Source organism: Pipistrellus kuhlii, unplaced genomic scaffold (genome assembly GCF_014108245.1).
Source record: "Pipistrellus kuhlii isolate mPipKuh1 unplaced genomic scaffold, mPipKuh1.p scaffold_m20_p_3, whole genome shotgun sequence".
NCBI lineage: Eukaryota > Metazoa > Chordata > Mammalia > Chiroptera > Vespertilionidae > Pipistrellus > Pipistrellus kuhlii.
In genome coordinates, this window is record NW_023425529.1 from 150,684,469 (window position 1) to 150,708,417 (window position 23,949).

At 45.1% G+C, this 23,949-nt stretch overlaps 1 protein-coding gene across 3 annotated transcripts in view; it reads right to left on the minus strand.

Annotated features, from left to right (window-relative positions):
- The window catches only part of STK24 (serine/threonine kinase 24), a 100,763-nt gene extending 81,807 nt beyond the window's left edge, over window positions 1–18,956 (minus strand). For 2 of the 3 annotated variants that reach the window (XM_045588752.1, XM_045588753.1), the window contains exon 1: window positions 18,558–18,956. In XM_045588752.1, coding sequence (XP_045444708.1) covers window positions 18,558–18,599 — 42 coding nt within the window. In that variant the 5' untranslated portion in view covers window positions 18,600–18,956. The remainder of the gene's footprint in view (window positions 1–18,557) is intronic. The other variant, XM_036456570.2, reaches the window with a different exon arrangement.
- Between the last annotated feature and the right edge of the window lie 4,993 nt (window positions 18,957–23,949).

Below are 23,949 nucleotides of genomic sequence, written 5' to 3' on the forward strand. Positions count from 1 at the left end.
TCAAAATTTAAAAATAAAGGGGGGGGATCTATGTAAGGAAAAAGAGACCTCCAATTTTCAGAGTGGACACTTAAGTTTTTTAACTTAAGAGTCTCAAAATAATTGGAGGGACACAGGACCAAAAGGACTGTCCTATTAGTATAGTATCTTCCCTTGTGGGGTTCCTGGGTGGTTGCTGAGAGCCACTAACTTCTCAGGATTTAATTTCAGACACTCTCACCTTGAGAACCCCAAGTGGATGCAGCTTTCATGATGACAGAGACCAAAGGTGATCCAAGTACCACACCTCCAAGAGAAATTACTTTTGCTTGAATCAGAAACTGAAGCCAATAAGAAAAAAATTATATATACAGAAAAATAATTCAGAATTCAAAAAGACATGTTGTTGAGGGAGGTGAAACTATTCTGTATAATACTGTAAGGGGTGATACATGTCCTTATATATTTATATATTTGTTAAAACCCATAGAATATACAGCTCCAGGAGTGCACCCTAAATGTAAACCATGGACTTTGGGTAATAATGATGTGTCATTGTAGGTTCATCAATTATAACAAATATAATCTGTCACAGGATATTGATGGTGGCAGAGGGAGATATATGAGAAATCTCTGTATCTTCCACTCAATTTTGTTTACCTAAAACTGCTATAAGACATGAAGTTTATTTTAAAAAAAATAATATATATATATATATATATATTCCCATTATTCTAGTTAATCCCAGAGAGCCCACATTTTGCAGACATTTAATGCCCACTGCCAGAGCAGAACTTTAAAGTGGGCCATTTCACTTTAATTACTAAGATTATCTCTGGCTAAGATAGTCATAAAACCGGAATTCTGATGTAACCTGCCAGGTTTAATAAAACATCATTTCCAGGCCCCCAAATTGTCTAGAACATCATGTCTCTAAACCAACTAGATGAAATGCCAACATCCCTTTCTTATATGAAAGTAGCATTTTATAATGCTTAAATTGTACAAACAGTAAAATTTTAATAACATGAACACTTAAAACATCCTATCCTTATCAGTGTTTCAGTATTTTTTCTCTCTCTCCAGGTTGTGCCAGGTGGGGTGAGAAGCACCAGAGAAAGCCTGGTACCATCCGTCTGGTTAAGATGAAAGTTTCCTTAGTTTAGTTAACCAAAGAGGCTTCCATACCAATTTTTGCAGGTGTAACCAATGTACCCAAACAACATCCTTGTTAAATTTTGCTATACAAATTATTTGAAGTTACCTTCTACTCTATTTCAGGAGTGACATCCATGAAAGCACACATTAATGAGTTTTAGGGTAAAAATTAAGATACTAGGTACTTGGAGCTATGAAAATGATTAATCTAATCAAACATTTAAAAAGTAAGTCCTGTCACTTAAGAAACTACATACAAGCTGCTCTTGACTTATGAACAATCAACTCATGATCTGTTCCCACTGAAAACAGATTAGGCCGTTACAATGCCCCTCTCTCCCCCCCTCCATCCACCGGGGGCCCATGTGGAAATCTCGAGTAGAAAAGCCCTGGCACTGACAGCAGTGTGGACTATGTGAAGGCAGGTAAAGCCAGGTGGAGCACCTCGGTGCCTATGAGAGCTGAAACACGGGCTCCTTCCTTTTTCCATCTTCATAGTGCTCACACCTGTTCTACTGCTCTCCACCGCTGGTGACCCAATTAATAAACCACCAGCCTCAGTCCCTGGCCAGGGCTCTTCCCCCATGTTCCAAACCCTACTCATTCCCTCCACCTCTACTCCAGTTATCTGAAATAGAATTCTTATCTAATAGGTTCTCTATCTTCCATACCAATTGGTAACCAACATACCCTGCACAGAACCCTAGAGGCCATCCTAGAACTCCTCCCTCTGTCCATGGCCATTGTCACCAAACATGTCCCAATCTACCCACAGCTCCCTCGTGAATTCCTCCCCTCCTCCTCCCCCAGCTACTGGTGACTCCATCCAATCCTGATCAGCTCTCCCCTAGGCCACCGGAATGGTCTCCAGGCTGAGAGACCAGCCTCTGTCCTCTACAGTCCAGCCACCAAACTGTTAAAACCTCAAATTAGTCTCATTCTGCCACTTCAAAATTTTCTGAGAATTTCACATCACTTAATAGGCTAAAGCCCAAACCGCTCAGCACAATCCTTTATGATCTTGTTCCCAACCACCTTCTTTAACCTCATGTCTCTTGTTTTTTATTTCCCTTTGAAGTCCAACAAAACTAAATTCTTACACTTTCCCAAACATTCTGTTCTTTTGAAAAAACAAATCTGTCAGATTCCTTTTGGCTTGAACAGAAATTCTTCTAAAACAGAACTCAGGCATCATCTCTTTATTAATCTTCAAGTTGCCATCTCACTAGTTAATTGCTCCCTCCTTTGTGCTACTTCTGTGCTTTATACTTCCTTCTACAACTCCATTTATCCCACTGAAATATATGCTTGCTTACATACATGCCTCTGCTAATAGACTGTTAGCTCCTTGAAGGCAGGGTTTATCATCTATCTAATCCTAATGCCAGCACAGTGTCTGACACTTGGCAGATTCCTTCAACCCTAAACATCATCCTAATATATAAAAAGCCAGGGGCCATCACAACCACAACAACTGGATGAAAGACCAAACAGCAGGCTGCATGGGGTGACCAGGTCAGCAGGGAGGTTAGTGGGTTGGTGCGGCCAAACAACTGAACAGTTAGACAACCAGGCTGGCAGGGGGGGTAGCTGGGGGTGACCAGGCAGGCAGGGGAGCAATTAGGGGTGATCAGGCAGGCAGTCAGGTGAGCAGTTAGGAGCCAGTAGCCCTGGATTGTGAGAGTAAACCGGCAGTTGGACATTCCCTAAAGGGTCCTAGATTGGAGAGGGTGCAGGCTGGGCTGAGGGGACCCCCACCATGCAGGAATTTTATGCACCGGACCTCTAGTGTATAATAATAAAAGCGTAATATGCTAATTAGACCAGAAGTCCTTCTGGACATCCTTTCAGACGAAGCAGGGGCTGTGAGGAAGCCCAGGTCCTGGGTGCCAGAGGGAAGCCAATGACGGCAGCCAGGGGAAGGAAGGCCTACTCTTGCACAAATTTCATGCATCGGGCCTCTAGTTTTTTCAAATGTCATCAAATTTTCACTGCCTGATATCCCACCTATTAGATATCTATTTAGAACAGGGTGGACAACTTCTGGCCCACAGGCCGAAGTAGACTTCTGAAGTCATTTGGTCTGGCCCTGCCAAAGCAACTGCAGGCAGGACTCAAAATTCAACAAGTCTATGAGTTTCTTTCATAGCCACATAAATTTATATTAAGTGAATTATATAACTGAATATTATAAATATCCAAATGGCCCTTGGCAGAAAAAAGGTTCCCCACCCGATTTAGATTAACACACATACTTCCTATATTTAAAAAGAACTACTACTGCCCAGCAGGTGTGGTTCAGTGGCTAAGCACCCACCTATGAACCAGGAAAAGGTGGTTTGATTCCAGTCAGGGCACATGACTGGTGTTGCAGGCTTAATCCCCAGTGGGAGGCATGCAGCAGCCAACCAATCAATGATTCTCATCACTGATGTTTCTATCTCTCTCTCTCACCCTTCCTCTCTGAAAAAAATAAACATATATATATATATTTATATATATATATATATATACATATATATATATATATACATTTATTTTTTTTAAGGACTATACTATCTCATATAAACTGTATAAGTGCTTTCCCAACATTGAACTAAAATCAATTTTAAAACAAGGAATAGGAATTTTAAGTGAGAACTTTTAAAACCTACTTAAGAGATGTAGGAAAGAGGGCATCACACTGGAGCTATGGTATCAAGAAGGCATTAATGGATGGAAGAGAAGGAGACTGGAGTAACAGTGAGGGCCAGCACAGTACAACAGACCAATCTGGACTCGGATATATTGCACAGGACCAGCCCTGTACCAAGAGTAAAGAAAATTCTTCTTTCTCTTTCAACTCTCATACCAACTCACTTCCTGCCTTCAGAACCAGGAGCTTAACTCTTAACGTTATAGTTCAGTTAGGCTTTTCTAGCCTAGCCTCTCAACTTAACCACCATTTATAAACTAATTTCTGTAAGAAAACATACTGGTTTTCTAACCAACAAACTCAAAAATGAAGTCTGAAACACAGGAACTACCCATAGTTTAAATGTTATTTCTGACACACAAAAATTTGCTCTTTTTTTTTTTTGCATCAAATTGTAACAATGGTGATCAAGTGAATAAGTTACAATAAAATATTAATATATCCCTTGTTAATTTTTCAGTTTTATAAAATACAATAAGGTAAATGGTCAAATTCTACAGAGTTTCTCAGCTTAAAATAGCAATGATATTTATGACACAGTCTGACAACACTTCCTCTTTTTCTTTAATTGTACTTATCTCCAACAAATTTCCATTTCCGTGTTACTCTCATAGGAGTTAAACAAGTACCTAAAAATCTTTCATTTGAATAAAGAAAAAAGCAAATTTGGTCTAGCAAAATTCAGAAATGCTAAATTCTCGTGTTATTACCTTATATTTCTATTCATTTTATTATATAAAGTTTTCTATTCATTTTATACATAAGTGGTAGGTTTCAATTAAAAAAATTTCTATCATTGTACTGTTGATATTTGGTTCTGTTGACTAATGAGTTTGCCAACCACATGGGCCACAAAGTTTCAATCGCACTGTATGTGTGCACACACACATGGTATCTTGTGGAAGAGCCACACTCAAGGGGCCAAAGAGCCGCATGTGGCTCTCGAGCCTCGGTTTGCGGACTACTGGTCTAGCTTATCAATGTAAGCAAAGCAATTAATTAGAAAAACTTCATTAAATAACACTAACAGTGTTTTCCAAAAATAATGTTAAGGGAGAGAAAGAATAATTTTTTTCTTTACCCAAAGGCAAAAGAATGCAGAGACATTATTCTAACCAACAGAGCCAAACAGGAATGTGCATCTGACTATAACTCTGTGTCCTAAAGATGAGACATGGCTTTCATTAAAGGAGTCCAGGTTAAGTCAGTTAAGACATTAAAATAACCATTAGTATTTAACAGTGAGGGCCAGCACAGTACAACAGACCAATCTGTTTCTTTACTCTTGGTACAGGGCTGGTCCCGTGCAATATATCCGAGTTCAGATTGGTAATAGAGCAATGGCCCATGGACCGAAGGTGCATGGGTTCAATTCCATTCAAGGACATGTACCTCAATTGCAGGCTCAATCCCTGGGCCCAGTTTGGGGAGTGTGAGGAAGCAACCAATCTATGTGTCTTTCTCACATTGATGTTTCTCTCTCTCTGTGTGTGTGTGTGTGTGTGTGTGTGTGTGTGTGTGTGTGTGTGTCTTCCCTCCCACTCTCTCTGAGAATGGAAAAATATCCTTGGTGACACAATTAACAACAGCAAAAGTAATAATCTTAACCCTGGGTCCGTAATGTCCAAAGTGACCAAAGACTCAACCAAGCACTGGAAGTCAGTCCTGTAGTCAGTGCTGGGTTGCCGTGGCCTGCAGGGGAGGAAAATTTGGGGGGAGATCAAGCCAGCAGGGGAGAGAAATTGGAGGTGAGATCAGGTGAGGGGGGGTGCAGTTAGGGACAATCAGGCAGGCAGGCAGAGAGGTTAGGGGCGATCAGGCAGGCAAACAGGTAAGCAGTTAGGAGCCAGTGGTCCCAGATTGTGAGAGGGATGTCCGACTGCTGGTTTCACAGGGATCAGGTCTAAACCGGCAGTTGGACATCCTCCAAAGGGTCCCCAATTGGAAAGGGTGCAGGCTGGGCTGAGGGAACCCTCGCCCCCTTGCACGAATTTCATACACTGGGCCACTAGTAATAACAATAAATTAAAAGGCTTAAAATATTTTATCTTAACTTTTCATTCCAATTATTTTTCAGGATGTTGACGATTTTGTGCCTTTTGGAAATAAGAGGAAAAATGAATTCTGACCAAGAGTGCTACAGCACGAGCTTCTTTTAGGCTACTTACTCATAAAGTCAGATTACAATACAAAACACACACACACAAAATAACTTCTTACATGCACACACGTGTTCATAAACATATATGTGCATACATAATTTGAGAGGAAGTGGCTGAGAAAGCCTACCCAAAAGAAACCATTTGCTCCACATAAGCAGCAATTCATCTGAGGAGTCAGGTAGCTCTCTGGGGAAACTGCTTTTCAACTCAAAACTGTTTTAAATTATGTGGTAACTTTAAAATATGACTCTACTTCATGCCTATAGGGAGAATAAACGTCATCCCCCAATTGGTGGGGTCATGCCCTCAGGCTGCTGGCACTAATGACCCCAGGTCCTTTGGGAGTGAGACCCGAGACTACCACTATTACTAGGTGAGCACCCTTCAATCCCATCCTAGCCTGCTTCACACACAGCCGGAGAAGGCCAGGAAATAAAGCAGTTTCACTTTTAAGTGCTTCATTTTTCTTGAAGAAGACAATATGGAGGAAATCATTCTGAATGACATAGTAAGCTGGGTGACAAAGGAAAGGAGTCCAAACCTCACAACTTCCTTCCATGTCACAGTCCATGCCCTAAGGCTGCTTAATATGCATGCCATTTAGAAACCACAGAAAAATTACAATGACTTTAAAAAAAAAAAAGTATCAAATCCCCGCCCCCCACTCCGGCCAAAAAAAAAAAAAAAAAAAAAAAGTAAAAGAAGGCCCTCAACTAAGCAAGGCTGGTAAGATCTAAGTCTAGCCAATTGCAGTACACTCTAATAAAAGACGGCTAATAAAGATTATTTTTAAAATTAAAAGTCAAATCAGACATCCCAAGCATTAAAAGGTCTACTGATCCAGCCAAAACCGGTTTGGCTCAGTGGTAGAGCGTCAGTCTGTGGACTGAAAGGTCCCGGGTTCGATTCCAGTCAAAGGCATGTGCCTTGGTTGCGGGCACATCCTGGGTAGGGGGTGTGCAAGAGGCAGTTGGTCGATGCTTCTCTCTCATCTAGGTTTCTAGCTCTCTATCTCTCTCCCTTCCTCTCCGTAAAATATCAATAAAATATATATTTTTAAAAATTTTTTTAAAAGGTCTACTGATCCAGAATATTTTTCCCAGTTCAGATACACAAACACACATACATACACTTGTGTAAAATCTTCAATTAAGTGTTAACAGAACATTACAAGAAAAGGAAGTCAAGGCTGCCCGAAGATAGTGCATTTATTTCCTAACTGGACCCCCAACCCCAGCAGGTGCTCATCCAGGGGCCTGTGTCCTAACAATGAGAGGGAGCTGGCTGGTTGGTACAGGCCTTCTTGGAAGCTCCTTCCTTAAAATGCAATTAAGAAAAAGAGGAAACATGATATAAATAACTAACAGCTCACCAGGATTACCCAGCAAAGAACCTGAGGATCCTGCAGGGGTGAACAGGTTCTCTGAGGCAGGAGGAGCACAGGGAGATGAGGTGAGCTGACAGGAGAGGTGATTGGAAAACTGCCCAAAAGGAAGCTGGGTATTATTAACACAGACCCTTAATTTTAAGCTGGAGTTTATATTTGGTCAGAAAACAACAGGAAGCCACCAAATGTTCTTAAGCCGGGAGTGACATAACAAAATCTAGTTAGTGTGGAAGATTATCAGGTTTGGGGCTTTTGTTCTGGCTCAGGATTTTCCAAAAGAGCCACGGGAATGCTAGCCCTAAGTCAAGAGATGCATTTCTTTAAAAATAAGGTTCCAAGATCATAAAGACAACAGGAGCACACATGTTCCTCTGCCTCACAACAGTTTACAATGCATTCTAATATAGTAAAGGCTCTAGTAATTCTTACAATTCAAGGCTTATTCAACTCCCAAAGTTAGACCAGGGATTCCAAGTCAGTCTGCAGAAATACAAGCCACAGTCCCAAGCATGGCTTCCACTGCACTGTGACTCAAAGGGCATCGCAGTAGTATGCTCCTCAGCAGGGAGCAGTAGGGATTTAGGAGTTTCAATGTCCAATGCAGTGGTTCTCAAAGTGAGGCCCCCTGAGGCAGCCACACATTAGAAAAACTTGTTAGAAGCAAAAAGCCCATCCCAGACCTACAGTCAGGCAGCCCTCCAGGTGATGAGGATAAACACTAAAATGTGAAAAACACTGTGCTAGATTTACAGGGGATTTTTTCAGTTAATATTGCTTCCCAGTTCAAAACAATTTGGGAATACCTGGAAGGCAATAAACAGAAGCCAGCCAAAGGCTCCAAGCCACTGCACGGAGGGCCTAAGGGCTTTATCTCTAGACAGAATAGAGATAAAGGAGGAACAAGGAAAACATCTTAAAGTCCAAGTCTCTTCCCCCACAAACCTACAATACTAACTTCCCAGGTGCCAATTAAAAGTAATACTGGAACTTGAACAAATTCTTCTTTAAAAGTGAAAAAACAAATAGTGGAGCCTAGGCAGTATGGCTTAGTGGTTGAGCATCAATCTATGATCCAGGAGGTCACAATTCATGGTCAGGGCACATGCCCTGTCTGTGGCTCAATCCCCAGTGGGGGCAAGGGAAGACCATGCAGGAGGCAGCCAATCAATGATTCTCTCTCATCAAAATTGATGTTTCTCTCTCTCCCTCTCCCTTCCTCTCTGAAATCAATAAAAATATATATATTTTAAAATAGTGGAAATAAAAGTGCCTACAAATGCCACCAGTGACTAACCCTGAAGTAAGACCGTTTCATGGAAGCTTTATGCACAATGAAACAGGAGCTCATGTGGTGGAGGGTCAGGATCTGAAATGCTTGGTAGGAGGCATTCTGCTGTAGAGAAGCAAAAACCACAAATGCTTAGAGCTCCAACACCAACAGTTTTCTAGCTGAGGGCCCCTCCCTCCCCACACCCACCCTCAACCACCTCCATTAAGCTTTGTCATCTGTGAAACTTGTGTTTAACAGCTCAGTCTTATACAGAGGCCCTAAGGACAACCCAAGGGCATAAGCAGCCTGCCCCAGGGCCTGGCCCTCAGGAGGAATGCAATAAAATTCAATTCCCTTCCTAGAAGGCTTCCACTATTCAGGTAACATATCAGACAGAAGGAAAAACAAATTCCCTGGCCAGTTGGAACCGCTGAGGAAGTAATTCTTTGTTCTTTTCTTTTTAAATTACCTCTCTCCAATGTTTGGCACAATGAAAGTTCATGAACACACTAAAGGAACTTTCAAACAATACCTTTCTTCAGCAGGTTCTCAGTTCATCAGGAGTTCAGGTAGCAATTTAACAACTTTGAATTAACCACCTGAAAATGTCTGTAAAGTTCTATAAAACTGTGCCTAAAATAGCTGCTGGCTAGCATCTAATCCCCAACTTCTTTCATTTTTCACTCAGCTGCTTATCACTGTAAATTTCTACCCAATAAAAGTGCTTTGTTCTTATGTAGGAAACCACTTTAAGACAGTATCCCAAAAAGCAGCCTTCCCTGTTTCTATCTGCACCCTTGAGACATTCATCCATGTGTAAGGCGCAGTTCAGTTCAGTGCCCCATCTTGTGCTGGTGCACTGAGCAGAGACACGACCCTCTCCATTCCTGAGTCCGCAGTCCTTTGCCTAGCAGCAAACTGGATCTGCCACACAGGCTCCTGAACCACCCTGGCAAGCTATTCAGCATCCGCTGTGCACCTGTGCCCAAGTCCTGTGCCGACAGCCACAAAACATACAGCCATGGCTAATGCGGCCCCGCCATCCTCCCAAGAAGCAGACACTCAATTCTGGACCATGGGCTGAGCCCCCAAAACATCCATCAACTTAAGCAAATGTTTCTCCAAAAAGGGCTCCCTGAAATGGTTCTGTGCCCAAGAGATCTTGGGACCAGTAAAGGATACAGAATGGAGAAAAAGGGGTTCTCGGTTCAAGTTAGGGAGGTGAGATCACTGACTGTTAAGGATGTAGAAAAACAAGCACAGGTTTATAGGGCTGCTTACTTAGGGAGAGAAAAGGAAGGTGCACTCTCCCAGTCTGCAATCTTCAAAGATGGGAGAGAACAGAGTGGCTAAGAGTCCTTCCCCACCCTCAGGCTCCAAGCAGTCCTGCCCTTGAATTCATAACCCATGAACACAAATGATAAAGTGGTGAGGAACTGGGATGAGCTAGCAAGCTAGAAGGGGTCCAGGGGAGAAAATGGATTTATTTAATACTTTCAACAATAGATTTTAAAAAATAAAAGGGAGGGGGGGGATAGAACTTTCACTTAAAAAAAATTTCTATTCATTCAGTCATTTATAAATTGAAGAACAGTAACTTCCAGGTAGAGAGCATGCGCATCTATTTTGGTTAATCCTGAAATCCCACTAAAGAGGGTTTTCTTAAAAGACAAACCGAACCCTCTGTGTACAAGAAGGGGAGAGAAGACCAACAGCGATGAAATTCCAGAAGCTGGAGAGTGGGTAGTGGGTAAGAAGATGGAGAGGAGAAAACAAATGCCCAACAAGAGGCAGAGAAAGCAGAGAATCAACTCCAGTCACAGTGCTGAACCGAATCTCCAAAACTCAGGAATTGGCAGCACGGGTTCCTCTGGAAGGGAGCACCTACTGAGGAGGAGTTAAAGAAGTGGTCAGATACTGGACTGCCTCGCCCACCCCTCACACCAGGCAACTGGGTCACGCCTCCCCTATCGAGGAAACAACTGAAAGCATATTCCCTGGACAGGAATACTGAGGGTTTCTGGCCCAGAGTGAAGCCACGTTAAGACTGAGTCCTTTCCCCCCATCCAGTGTTCAGGCGGCATAAGGCCTCAGGCCAGAGAAGGGACCAGGCATCAGCATGAGGGGTGCATCAAGTGTGAACAAGGGCCAGCAGCCCAGGAGCAGGTCAGAAGGTTCCAGGGAAGGCTTCCAGAAGAAAATGTGTATAAAAGCTAAAAGAAACTGGCATAAGCCATTTCTCAATTCTCCAGTCCAGTAGGAGCCAAAGGGAAACGAGATAGACAAGGGCTGGGACCATTAGGGGTGAGAGTGGAGGGAGGGGGGAGAATAGAACCAGGAACCCAACTAGGCAGAGTTACTAAGGCACCCCAACTGGGCTGGAAAGGAAGGGTGCCTGTGGGAGACATGGGCTTTAAAATGTATGAAAGCTGCTAAGGCCCGCAGCTTGCAGATTACCAATCACAAAATATTGTAGTAAGGTGTATAAGCCAATCTCAAGGATGTTACTAAGGCAAAATTCTTTGAAAGGACTAATCAGCAAGTAACAAGGATATATGTACACACAAAAAAGCCATGGGCTTCCTGCTTCTCACCACCTCTGCCCCCCCCCAACCCCGCTAGATTCTTGGGCTGATGCACCCCCTTGCGCCTACATGTGTATGGACATGTGGGCCTCCACACATAGACTAATGTAACACCCGGCTGTAACATGGAAAGAAAGCTCAAAACACGGGCCTGCTCCTGGAACCCTAGCTGCACCTTTTCCAGGACTGGCTTCTCTCAAACTTTGGTTCCCTTTTGTCTGTGGCTTCATTCTTCAATATCATGCGAACTCAAACACAAACACCCCACATATTGGTTTCAACATCTCTTTGCTTAAAAAAGCCTCATTCGAGGGCTCAGATTTCCAACCCACTCTGACATGAGCGGACATCTGAAGATAGCCTTTATCACAAAAGGAGAGACCAAAGCCAGTCCAGAAGGCCCAACATCCAAATAATAGAATTTAAGAGAAGAGAGAACATGTGAGCAAATAACATGTACAGCAATGAACAAGGGTTCTCACCAGACATTAAATCTGTCAGTATCCTGATCTCTGACTTCCCAGCCCCCAGAACAGTGAGAAATAAATGTTGGTTAAGCCACCCAGTCTAAGCTATTTTGTTACAGCTGTCAGAACTAAGCACATTAACAAAAACAACTTCCAAAAAAGATTTGAAAAGTAATCCTGGTTTACTAATGGCTGGGTTGTGAATACTGTTTACACAGTTGCATTAATGTTCACACTGACCTAACCAAAGTTACAGTGTAACTACATTGGGTAGAGGAAGGGGAGACAGCATGAGAGTGAAGGAGGCAAGAGAATTAAATCATCTTCAAAAGGGATGACTGAAAACAAGAAAAAAAAGTAAGTAACAGCAATCTTTTTTCTTTACAAACAAAGGAGTAACAACAATCAGCTAAGAGAGATCAAAGGGGCTGCCTCTGGGGAGGAGAAAATGGAGGCAAGGGATGAGTAACTGCTATCTTTCCAAGCAAACCTTAGGAAGCCATCTGACTCTGTAAGACATGTATTATTTCTTTAATAAAATATAAATTAAAATCCTAAGTATTTAAAATTTTATAAAAGGTTTTGGGTCTGCATGGTCCTTTCAAATCTTAAGGCCTAAAAGTAGAGACTTAAAATAATAGGAAGATAAACAGCTACATATTTGGTAAGCATTAACATAAAACCTGAGATGTTCCCACAATTTATTCAGATAACAACAGGATGCTGACCAGGTAAGATTCCTTTTGCTGACAAAGAACCTTCCTGAGAACATAATGAAAGGTCCCTAAAGTCAACAAGGGCTCTGCAGTTCAGGGGTGTGTACATAGACTACTTTGTAATCCACAATTTGGGATGTTTTATACTTTGTAGCAAACAAAGGTACAACTTGTTTTATTTTCCCTAATCTCAACCCTGGAAACCCGGGAGCCAAGTTTTAGATTAGGAAACTAATGTTTACCCCCAGAAGCCAGGTGTTGCAATATCTGTTTTTTCTTTTTCTTTTCCCAAGAAAAAGAGTTTTAAATACACTGCAGTGCAAAAACATGAATTATGGGAAATGGCTGGTCCAATGACAACAGTTGACTCTAAGAAGCAAGAGAGGGATATCACAGGGCAACTTCTATTTTCTGCGCTCCTTGCCACAAGATTCCATTCATGATAACAATGTTCAGCTAAAGCGGAAAAAAAGCCACAGAAGAGTTGGTTGGGTGTGGTCTGTTTCCTGCAGGTATGAGTTTCCAAGCAGGCAACTCTGAATCACTGGGAGAAGAGAAATCACCCAAGTAGAGGGTGCCCTGGTATGTTTCTCAAGAGATCAAAGGACTCCTGACTCTGGTTTTAGTAGGACTGCAAAAATACACCAGGAAGCAGCGGCAACTACCAACAGCCTCATTTCTTCGGTAACCACTTACACTACATCTAGAACCAAGGTCTTAGAAAAACACTGTTCAACTGAAAAGCAAAGTCAAGCTGTATCAAATGAAAAGTAAGCTTAGCTCCACTCCAGCCCTAGCTCAAAAATGAGGACAAAGATTACAAAAAGGAACAAGAATATACTGACAATAGCTGCCACTTACCCTCACCATTCTCCTCTGGAACACTGTGCTACATCAGCTGCCTAGAAGAAAATCTAATCTGACCAATTTCTCCCTTGGTTCTATGTAAAATACTATCAAGTAGTTCCCAGATCTGAGATGCGAACCAAAATGCCCTGGACTCCTCCAAATTATATATTTTAATTTTTAAAAATCTTCTGACAACTCTCATCCCCCAACAACACTTTAAAAAAAAAAAATGTTACCCCATTGTAGAGATGAGAAAACAGACTCAAACGATAACTTTCCCAATGTTAAAGAGTTATCAGCAATGGGACCAGGTTCTTTATTAAGTCATCAAGTACTAGAAAAGAATTATAGTTTACTTCAGCACAGAAGAAGGTGCAGTCTTTGCCAGGGTCTAGCTTTTACTATTATTTTTTAATTGTCACCTGAGGACATATTTTGTTCCCCATTGATTTTCAGAGAGAGTGGAAAAAAGGAAAGGGAGAGAAAAACAACAATGTGAGAGGAACATCAACTGGTTGCCTCCCGAATGTGCCCTGAAGGGGGCCAGGGATCAAACCGCCAATCCAGGTATGTGCCCTAGACTGAGAATCGAACCTGAGACCCTTTGGTGAGTGAGCTGTTGCTCTAACAGCTGAGCACACCAGCCAGGGCCCAAAAACACTCTTTTAAGCAAAAGAAATTGTCAAGACTTAAGTTTTGGTGACGTAAGAAAAGAGGGAATATAAAGTATTAAAATAGGTATTCAAAAAAAAACAAAAACCCAACTTTAGGCAACTAACAGTTATAGAAAAAAAAAATGTGCCTTTATTTTCCTTATTGCTCCAGCAATAAGAGAATAAATAAATGGAAGACTATAAAATGTTCATTGAGAGGTCAGATGGCCAAGGCTTGGCCAGGCTTGTGAAAAAAGTCCACATGGCTATCCTGCTGGCACTGGGACCTCCAACCACTCAGTCTTCTCTGCTCCTACGCTCACTACCCTGTGGCTCCTTTGAGCTAAAGCACAACTGCTGCCTTCCAAACTGGCACGCAGCACTAGCCAGAATCCCACTCCTTCCACCTTTTCCTGCCACAACGGCCCTCTCCCCTGGGCCTGAGATGCTCCTCTTCCCCAGCCCTGAAAACCAGCTCCCAACCACAAGCTAGCACCTCCCTTGTTCATCTGAATCGGCCCTCACTAGGCCGCTGAGGTCCTGAGGACAGGCCCGAAGGAGTTTCTCACCTACACCTCCCGTGGCTGCACACTCCATAGACAAATAAGTCATTCAGATTTATATAGCACAGGCTCCCCACATAACCCAACGCTTTCCGACACTAGGCCACACTTCTGCAGCTCAACATCTCCCTCAAAGCGCTTTCAGAACCTAACTCACAAATACCTTCATGTCCACACTGCAACGTGCCAACCTTTCCCGCCCAGCTGCCGATGGTAACAGGCTGAACACGGGGAGGCCTCTTCCATGGAAACAGGAAAACTACGGAAATGTGACACTAAGAGGGAAAAATAGGACAAGAGCAGTTAAGCCACAATTAAATGCAGCTGTCCTTCTGTTTGCCTTCATTTCCCAGATTTTGCAGAGCACACAGGTTTCCCCAGGGTAAGCAAGAGCACTTGAGAAAAGCTCCCGATGCATCCAAACTGGCCATTAAGTGTCTTTCTTGCTCTCCCCACACAAAGAGGCGTCTCAGGCAAAGGTCTCCTCAAGCAGCTGGAGAAATGGAAGGATGAGGCTGACCAAGAGAAACTTTCCGTTTCTAGCTATGTCTATACTTTAAAATATGAGACTATCTTATACTTATGACATCCTTAAAACATGCTAATCGAACTTAGGTCAAACTTAGGTCAAAACCACTCAGCTGTGAAATCAATTTAGTGTTGCAACCAGTTCCTTTTTCTTTTCCTTTTTTTTTAAATAAAACACATCACACAACTACTTCAGGTGTTGATGAAAATATATTTCTTACGGGGGTCAAGGCCCAGAAAAGTTTAAAAGTGACTGATGAAATTCTGTAATAGAAATTTGTAGACCAAATCTAATTCTTTTTAAATTACAATTTATGCAAACTATAAACTGTTCAGTGCACTTGCCTGGAACTGATGCTTGATTTTCTTTTCATCTTAATTAAGTTTAATGAAACACCACATGTTCAATGAAGGACAGGGAGTTAAAACCACAAATCAACCTAATTTCTTCATGTCTCCTTGTGGTTACCACATTCAGTTCATGATTTCTACACCCCCACGCCTCGTGTTAACATGAAACTGAGGAGTAGAAGGTAAAAAAGGAAAGGTCCCTGGCAACCTCCATTAAACAGTTATTTATAATAAGTCATTCAGATTTATAGCCACCAATCCCTAGGCCCTAGCACAAGAGTGTTCAATAACATCTGATTAAATATATAAAATATCGGTCTTATACTTCTAATTTCTTCAGCAAACCCAAGTTGGAGTGAAATAAATGTTAATTTCTGCAAAACTAATAATAAAGCAATAACGCATGATGGTAGGGAGTATGGCCTTAAAGGTAGAAAATAACCTGGTTTCAAGTCACAAATTTGCCACACAACACTATCTCACCTTCATCAGTTCAATGAGGCCCTGCTGGTTTCCACATCTAGATAATGGCACAGAAAATACCTACGCTTCAAGTGGGACCAGTAAGAATCAAGAGACATAAAAATGATTCGCAAAATAGAGAAAAAAATTCTGTTTATACTAAAATGTCCTTTCATCCAGGTTTATTTTTTAAGCATCTTTGCCTAGGCTGCCAATGCACTCTGGTGCCTTTCTGAAATTTTTAAGTGAGCTCCTTATAAGCCCTGATCAAGAGACGAGATAAAAAGAAAAAGAGAGAGAGAGAGAGAGAGAGAGAGAGAGGGAGGGAGGGAGGGAGGGAGGGAGAGAGAGAGAGAGAGAGACCGAGACCTGAGATGTATCTGGTTAGGGCACAGAGGGTTAGCAGTTCTGTTTTATCCTAGAGAACAGTCAAAGCCGGGCGTGCCTGCAACATAATCCTCCATAACTCTGAGAAAGCCTCCCTGAGCGGCAGCAGCTGCTAATGCAAAGAAAGTGTGCTTGTTTTTTGGAGGGGAGAATGTCCTTCCCCAAATGGCACACTGAAAACAACTATAGAGTTTGTACATGTACAATACAAATATGGTATTTACAGTTTGTAGCTGTAAATGCTGGGATGACCGTCAGAAGTCACCTTTGCACTCCTGACACTGAAAAAGGAAAATAAAAACCGCACCCTTGTAACATTACCTAGGAAATACACTGTATTTATTTGAGAGGCAAAATGATTACAGGAAATTCACCTGCTTTGCCCATGACTTAAAAATGTTGGTCCACACCCTTGAAGAAAGAAAAAAGTGAGGACAAAAAAGAAAGTACTAAGACCTGATACTCCCTGGTAACCATCTGATACTGACTCCAGGGCACCAGCCAGTGGGGCTTTAAGTACCTTTTCAAACTAATTCTCTTTCCACAAAGGCTGCATACCTCTTGGTAAACACTAAGGGAGGCATTTGTGCTAGACTGCAACCTGATTAACAGCCTAAGTCAGTCTTAAAGGAAACTTTTTTTTTTTTTTATCATTACAAGAGCGTCTTCTTGCTCTACTGGTCAGAAATAATTTTTCACCCAGTTCACCCTGCCTTGCAATTCAAACCAAACCAGGAACTTTAGGAAATACCAAGGAACCACATCTGATTTTCACCTAGCAGTCAGCTGAAGCTTGGGTTTTAAACGCCTGTTGAGTTTTAAAACTCTTTAGATGAGATTCAAGGGCAGTTTTCTTGAAGCACACTCTTCAGATACTAACTTTAACCGCTACTCCTTTAAAAAGCAAACAAACCTTGGACTATAATTCTGGCAACATTGTGTTACTATTTTTCTATTTCGAACCTGAACAGTGAAATCCAGGTTTCTTTTTATGGTTTGAGAGAGAGAGAGACAGAGAGACAGAGAGAGACAGAGAGAGAGAGAGAGAGAGGGAGAGAGAGGGAGAGAGAGAGAGAATGCTCTGCCTGGGAAGAGGGGAACAGATTCCTGACTTCCAGGAGGCCAGGTCCCAGCCAGCCCTGTTCCTCTCAGTCCTCAAGAATGAAGGAAGAGAGCACATGAGCCTTTAAAATAAATAATCCGCTTAGATGCTGTGGCTGTTTTCTTAGGCTCACTCGCGTAACTAAACGGGGAGAACGAAACTTTAAGGACATAACCCTAACCACATCGAGTTGTCAGTCCCAATCACTTTCCCACCACCTATAAGCTCACCAACATCACACATCAGCCAAGGATGGTGATTTATGTTTTGCAAAGGGCCCAAAACAGCCCCCATCGGAGAAAGAACATGAATGTATTCGTGTACATTTGAAATTCAACTCCTCCCCACGCTCTCCCCACCCCCACCCCAAAAAAAAAGAAAAGAAAAAGAAGTCACTGGGAGGCAAGATGCCACAAAGTATCAGCGAAGAGGTTTCCTGGAGAGGAACTCATCTGGATCTAATCAAGACTCTACGTATAAAAAATAAAAAAAAAATTAAAAAATAAAAAAGCCCCGCGTCCCGGGCTGGCCGGGTCAGCCCCGACTTGGGACACCCGAGTGCACGATGTCCCGCCGGTTCCCGGATCCAGGGTTCCACTTTCCCCTCCGTCTGCACCGAGAGGAAACGCGCGGAACAAACGCGCTGGAAGTGGGGCTGGCAGCTACACCTTCTTCCTCCACCCCCCCCTCCTCCCCCCCCTCCTCCTCCGCCTCCTCCTCCGCCCGGCCGGGCCCGGCGCGCCCCGGGCACCCCTCCCGCCTCCACTCAACTGCGGGCCCCGCGAGAGGGGAAGGGGCCTCGGCCGCCCCCCGCCCCCGGCGGCGCGCAGGGCCCAGCGCCGGCGCCCGGGCCTCCAAGGGCGCTTCCCACCGCCCTCCTCCCGGGGGCCGGGCCGCGCGGGGCCTGCCGCTCCAGACGCTGGGGGCAAAGGGGAGCGGGGTGAGCGAGGCGGCCCGCACCCCCACCGGCACCCCGCATCCCCCCCGCCCTCCACCGACCACCGCGACTCCCAGCCAGCGAGGCCGCCTCCAGGCCGCAGCCCCAGGCCCGGGAGCGCGGCGCCGGTTAGGGGGGCCGGGAGCGCGGGGCGAGGGGCCGGCGCGACCCCGGAAGGGGCGGCGTGGGGGTGGGGGGGAGGCCGTGTTTACGCCGCCAAGTTCCCCGCTTCCGCCCCGGCCCGCGCATCTCTCCCTCCCCCCCCCCCCACCCTCTCTTCCCCTCGGCGGCCCGGCCGCTGCCTACCTGCATGCCGGGCAGGCCCGGCTGCACCGGGGAGTGAGCCATGGCGCCCGGGACGGCCACTTCCTGGGACGGGACGGCCGGGCCGCGGCGGTGCGCGCGGGCGACGAGGCCCCGCGGGGCCACGCGCGGTCCTCGGGGCGGCGGGGGCGGCCGGCCGAGCCCGAGTCCGGCTTCTTCGGCGGGGCCGGCGGGAGCCCGAGGCCGCCACCCCAGCCCCCCCGCGGGTCCCGGGCCGGACGGCGGTCAGCGGCGCGCGGCGGGCGGCGTCTCCATGCACTGGCGCGCGGGGGCGGGCGGCTGCGAGGGGCGCGGAGCTGCTGGCGCCGCCGCTGCCGCTGCTGCTCGGCGGGAGCCCGGCGGCCTGGAGCCGGAGTGGGCGCGCACGGACGGCCGAGCCCCAGCGAGCGCCGCGCGCCCCGCCCCGGCCCCCGCGCCCGCCTCCGCGGCCCGGCCGGGGACCCCGCCCCGCGCTTCCGGGAGGGGGAGGAGGCTCCGGCCGCCGGCGCCCTAGGCCGCACTGCCTGCGCCGCCGCCTGCTTGGCCGGGCCGGGCCGCCGGGACCCGTGCCGCTCCCGCCTCCGGTGAGGGAACGGAGAGAGAGGCTCTGGGTTCGGGGAGGGGACCGCAGCCGGGGGTCCTCCCGGCGCGGGGAAGGGGCCTGGCCTGGGCCCGGTGGGGAGCTTCGGAAGTCTGGCGCTGCTTCCTCCCACCTCTTACTCTGCCATCTTCCTCCAGCTCTCCCAGCCAGCCCCCCTGCCCCACCTGCCCTGGGGAACGGGCTCCAGGCGGCCTCCCCGAGCGCAGACTGGGGACCTGGAGACCTGCGGGGAGAGGGCCCGGCGGGGCCCGGGCAGAGGACGGTGCAGAGCTGCCAGGGCGGAGCTGCTTGGGTGTCTCGGTGAAGTTTGCAGCCGACCCAAGGAGGAGACGGAGACGGAGAGGGGAGAGAGGCCGGGAGCCGTGGCTTCCCAGCGCTTTAGCCACTGGAAAACAGCCCCGCTTGGCATGCAAGGCGGCTGTGCATTCAGCTGAGAAGTGGGGGGGCTGAACCCCACCGTCGCCGGGCTCCTGTCGGGCCGAGCGTCCACCACCAGAAGGGAAAAAACGGAGGGAGGGGCCCGGAGGAAGGGAGGACAATCGAAGGAAGCATGTCTAGACTTTCCCCAGCCCTCTCTCTCCCTCTTTCCGCTGCCTGCAAAAGCCCCAGGCCCGGCCACAGTCCTGTCTCCACCTTTTTTATTTTTATTTTAAATATCTTTTTATTGATTTCAGAGAAGAAGGAAGAGTGAGAGAAATATCCATGATCAGAGAGAAACATGGATCAGCTGCTTCCTGCAAGTCCCCCACTGGGGATTGAGCCCACAACCGGGGCATGTGCCCTTGACCGGAACCGAACCCAGGACCCTTCAGTCCACAGGAGATGCTCTCTCCACTGAGCCAAATCGGCTAGGGCGTGTCTCTACCTTTTAGTCCCCTGTTCTCCAACCACAGAGGAAAGAAAGAAGGAAGGAGTACGTGCTGCCTCTGGAAAGTATCTATATAAAAGCCAAGTGACCTGAAGGACCCTTCTTGGTCGTCGGTATGACATGCCCCTGTGCCCAGGCAACTGGCTGATGGGGATGACTAACCTTCCGGGTCCCCTACCCCCTACCCTCATCCCCCGCCAGCCCACCCCATCTAGGCTGGGGTGGCCAGCCAGACCCCACCTTTGCATGAATTCATGCACCAGGCCTCGTTTTAGTATATGTGCTGCCGAAGCGAGCACCACCAGGCCTCATTTTATTTATAATGACAGAACACTAGCCCCTGAAGTGATCTGTACCTCAAGTTTTTAGGACCCTGGCATCTCCCTCATGCCCATAAATGCCCATGTTGCACCATTGATGTGTGAGATTGGACATACAAAAAAAATGAGCCCCCAAGAGTTCACAGACAATTGGAGGAAACTAAAAAGTCCTCCACTGAGCAGAAATCGGTTTGGCTCAGTGGATAGAGCGTCGGCCTGAGGACTCAAAGGTCTTGGGTTTGATTCCGGTCAAGGGCATGTACCTTGGTTGCGGGCACATCCCCAGTAGGGGGTGTGATGGAGGCAGCTGATCGATGATTCTCTCTCATTGATGTTTCTAACTATCCCTCTCTCTTCCTCTCTGTAAAAACTCAATAAAATATGTATTAAAAAAAAAAAAAAAGTCCTCCACTGAGATAAGGTGTGTTTATTCTTTGAGGTGTCATTGGACTCGGAGAATTTATTTTCCTCCCATGCTCTGGATCAGGCAAGGCATGGGATGCTAAAACTTAAACCCTGCTTTCCCTTTGGAAATGTGCATGTTTTCTTCAGGGTTCTCCCAGGTACTCTCAAATACCTTCATGGTTGTCAGTGGTACACTAACTTCACTAAAACCTGCCAGCTCCAAGTGCTGTGAAGAGAGTGTGGTAGATACAAAGTTAAGAAAAGCATGAACCCTGATACCTAGGAGTTTATCATCTTTTGTAAATTTTGTGTACTTAAAAAAACAACAACAGATGAACAACAAAACAAGCAAGAGCAGGAATATTAAAAATTTTCATAATTTTCACCCCAAGAATTCTCCTTACGGTAATGTATGCTAAGGAAACAACCAAGAAATGCATGAAAATGGATATAAAAAGATACAATGCAATGATACTTATTATGGAAAACAGATTAAAAGTCTAATAGAAATTGTTAAATGATAATATATTCATCAGTAGTACTACATAAGAATTAAAAATGATGTATTTCAATATTTAGTAATTTGGAAAAATACTTTTAATGTTAAGAAAGAAAATTCAGGGTACAAAACAATATGTAAAGCCTGATCTCAAGCTACTTCATCTATATACATATATATATACATATATATATATATATATATATATATATATATATATATATATATATATAAATATATAAAAGCCTAAGCAATCATTACAACAGAACAGTGGTCAGCAAACTGTGGCTCTTGAGCCACATGCAGCTCGCAAGCCACGGTTTGCCATTCTGTTTACTAATGAGTTTGCCAACCACTGTCATATACTACCCTTTACCTCTTTGCACACAATATGTCACAATTGCCTAATCCTCACAGCTTCCAACTACATGGTAACATTTAATCTAGTCCGGTAGTCCGCAAATTCATCAGTCAACAGAGCGGCAAACCACTGCGACAGAACAGGAATGACCAGTCACTATGATGTGCACTGACCACCAGGTGGCAGACGCTCAAGGCAGGAGCTGCCCCCATCCCACAGGCCCCGATCTCCAATGGGGCCTGCCAGCCAACCTCCCAGTCTCTTCCCCCTCCCCCGCCCCCAGGCTGGTAGGCCTGGATAGCCTGATTAGGGCCAGGCCCCTGGGGTTGGGATGGGGAACCAGGGATAAGTGGCGGTGGATGCAGGTGGTGAGGGAAGGAGGGGTGGTGGCCCAGTGGCAAAGGAAAGAGGAGGAGGGGAACCTGATCAGTCCTGATTGCCAGCCAGGCCTAGGGACCCCACAGGTGCACAAATTTCATGCACCGGGCCTTTAGTGAATATATTTATAATATGTTTGTAATTTTATGTGTACACATGTAAACAGAGAAAAAAGTAGAAGTACATGCACCAAGATTTAGCAGTGGCTATCTCTGGAATTAAAGATGATTTTTTTTTCACTCAGTAGTCAGCCAAGAGACCATTAGGATAAGAGGTGTCTCCTTATTAGGTTAGCAGGCAGGGCAATAACATGGCAGCACTATAAGGAGGAAGTGGTCGGACAAATGGACAGAAATGTTTGGGCACTGATCTGAGGCATTACCAGAGGAAACTCAAACAGTGAGGCCTATTTTGCAGTGGGTTAATTTCCAAAATAAATAAATAAGCCACAGGGGGATTGGGCCATAATACTCTGGGTATAAAAAAGTAATCCGAGTCCCTTTTGGCATCCAGAGGCTAGTGAGGTTAAGGACATGTGGGTTACAATGGGATATAATTTATCTGGATACAGTGACTTGCATTCATTAGCTGGTCTGTTTCCCTACACCCTGTTTAATCTCCTCACCACAACTGAACTTCATTTCCTCTTTTGACCATATTTATATTATTGAACACCATTCTTCTTGAAAGAGAAGCAGCAAATTAGGAGTTACTGCTGCACTCAGTCATATTCAGACATTACCTAGTAGACCCTGGATAGTCGCTCTCTCCCTTTGTACTAGCAGAGCAGAAATGATTGACAGGGCCTGAGCCCATTATGTGGTCCTGCCCAATTGCTCATTATACTCATTTATCTGCAAACACGTTTTTTGAATGCCAACAACATGTCAGACATCTGGTTCAGCGTTGGGCATATAAATACTAGATTCTCAGGTGCCTCTTATTCTGTCCTAGGGATATGACCTCCCAGAATCCTAACTTAAGAATTTTATAAGAACTCAATTGTTTCAATTTAGTCACGATAGCTATATTTCTACTAAGGAAAGAAGAGGTTTATCCTTTCTCTTCCTCTTTTCACTCTTCCTTTAACCCTCAACTTATAAGTACAACAGGTCATATACTACTGTAATATCAGAAGGAGAGATTTCTCTATAGAAAATATGCATTTCCCAGTTCATGGAGACACTAACCTGTGGAATGATTTTCATCCATGGCTCTCTTTGTCTTCTGTGTTGACCTCAGGACATGAATTGGGCAATGACTTGTGCTCTGACACATATTTGGGACCACAAAGGACATTTCCATAAACCTATGTAAGGCCCCTCCATATATAGTACCCTGTGTTTTGACTTCCACTAAGCCAGCTCATAGCCTCAGCAGAGCTCAGAATGCAGCCAAAAAAACAAGATTCAACAATCAATCTCTTCTCTTCTTCTGAGTTGAAAAGATAAACACCCCAAATGCCACTTTATAAAGAACAGCTAGACAAGTAGCACATTAGCAATTTAAATTTACAGATTAAAGAAAGGGACTACCCGGTGAACTTTAAAGAGAGAAATACGAGTAGCTTGAATAAGTAGCTAACAGAAGGCTTGGTAAATTTCTACACATGTTCAGCAGGTGAAGACACAAAAGAGGAAGACAGATTACTGAGATCAGTACAAAGAAGCATAGCTGGTCATACTTGGATGACACGACAGCAAGAAAATGTATGCTAAAGCCTTCCGAAAAGGTCCAGCTACATTGGAATGGTGAAAAGGCAGTTTCATTCTGTGAGAGTGAGGCTCAGAGCACAAGTTCTCACCGAAACATCAATCACTATTACAGAATTCCATGAGTGGGGTGGCCTACATGTCAGAAATCTACCTCCTCTCAGTTCTTGAGGCTAAACGTCTAAGGTCAAGGTATCAATAGGGTTTGTTTCTTCTGAGGCTTCTTTCCTTGGCTTATAGATGGCCATTTT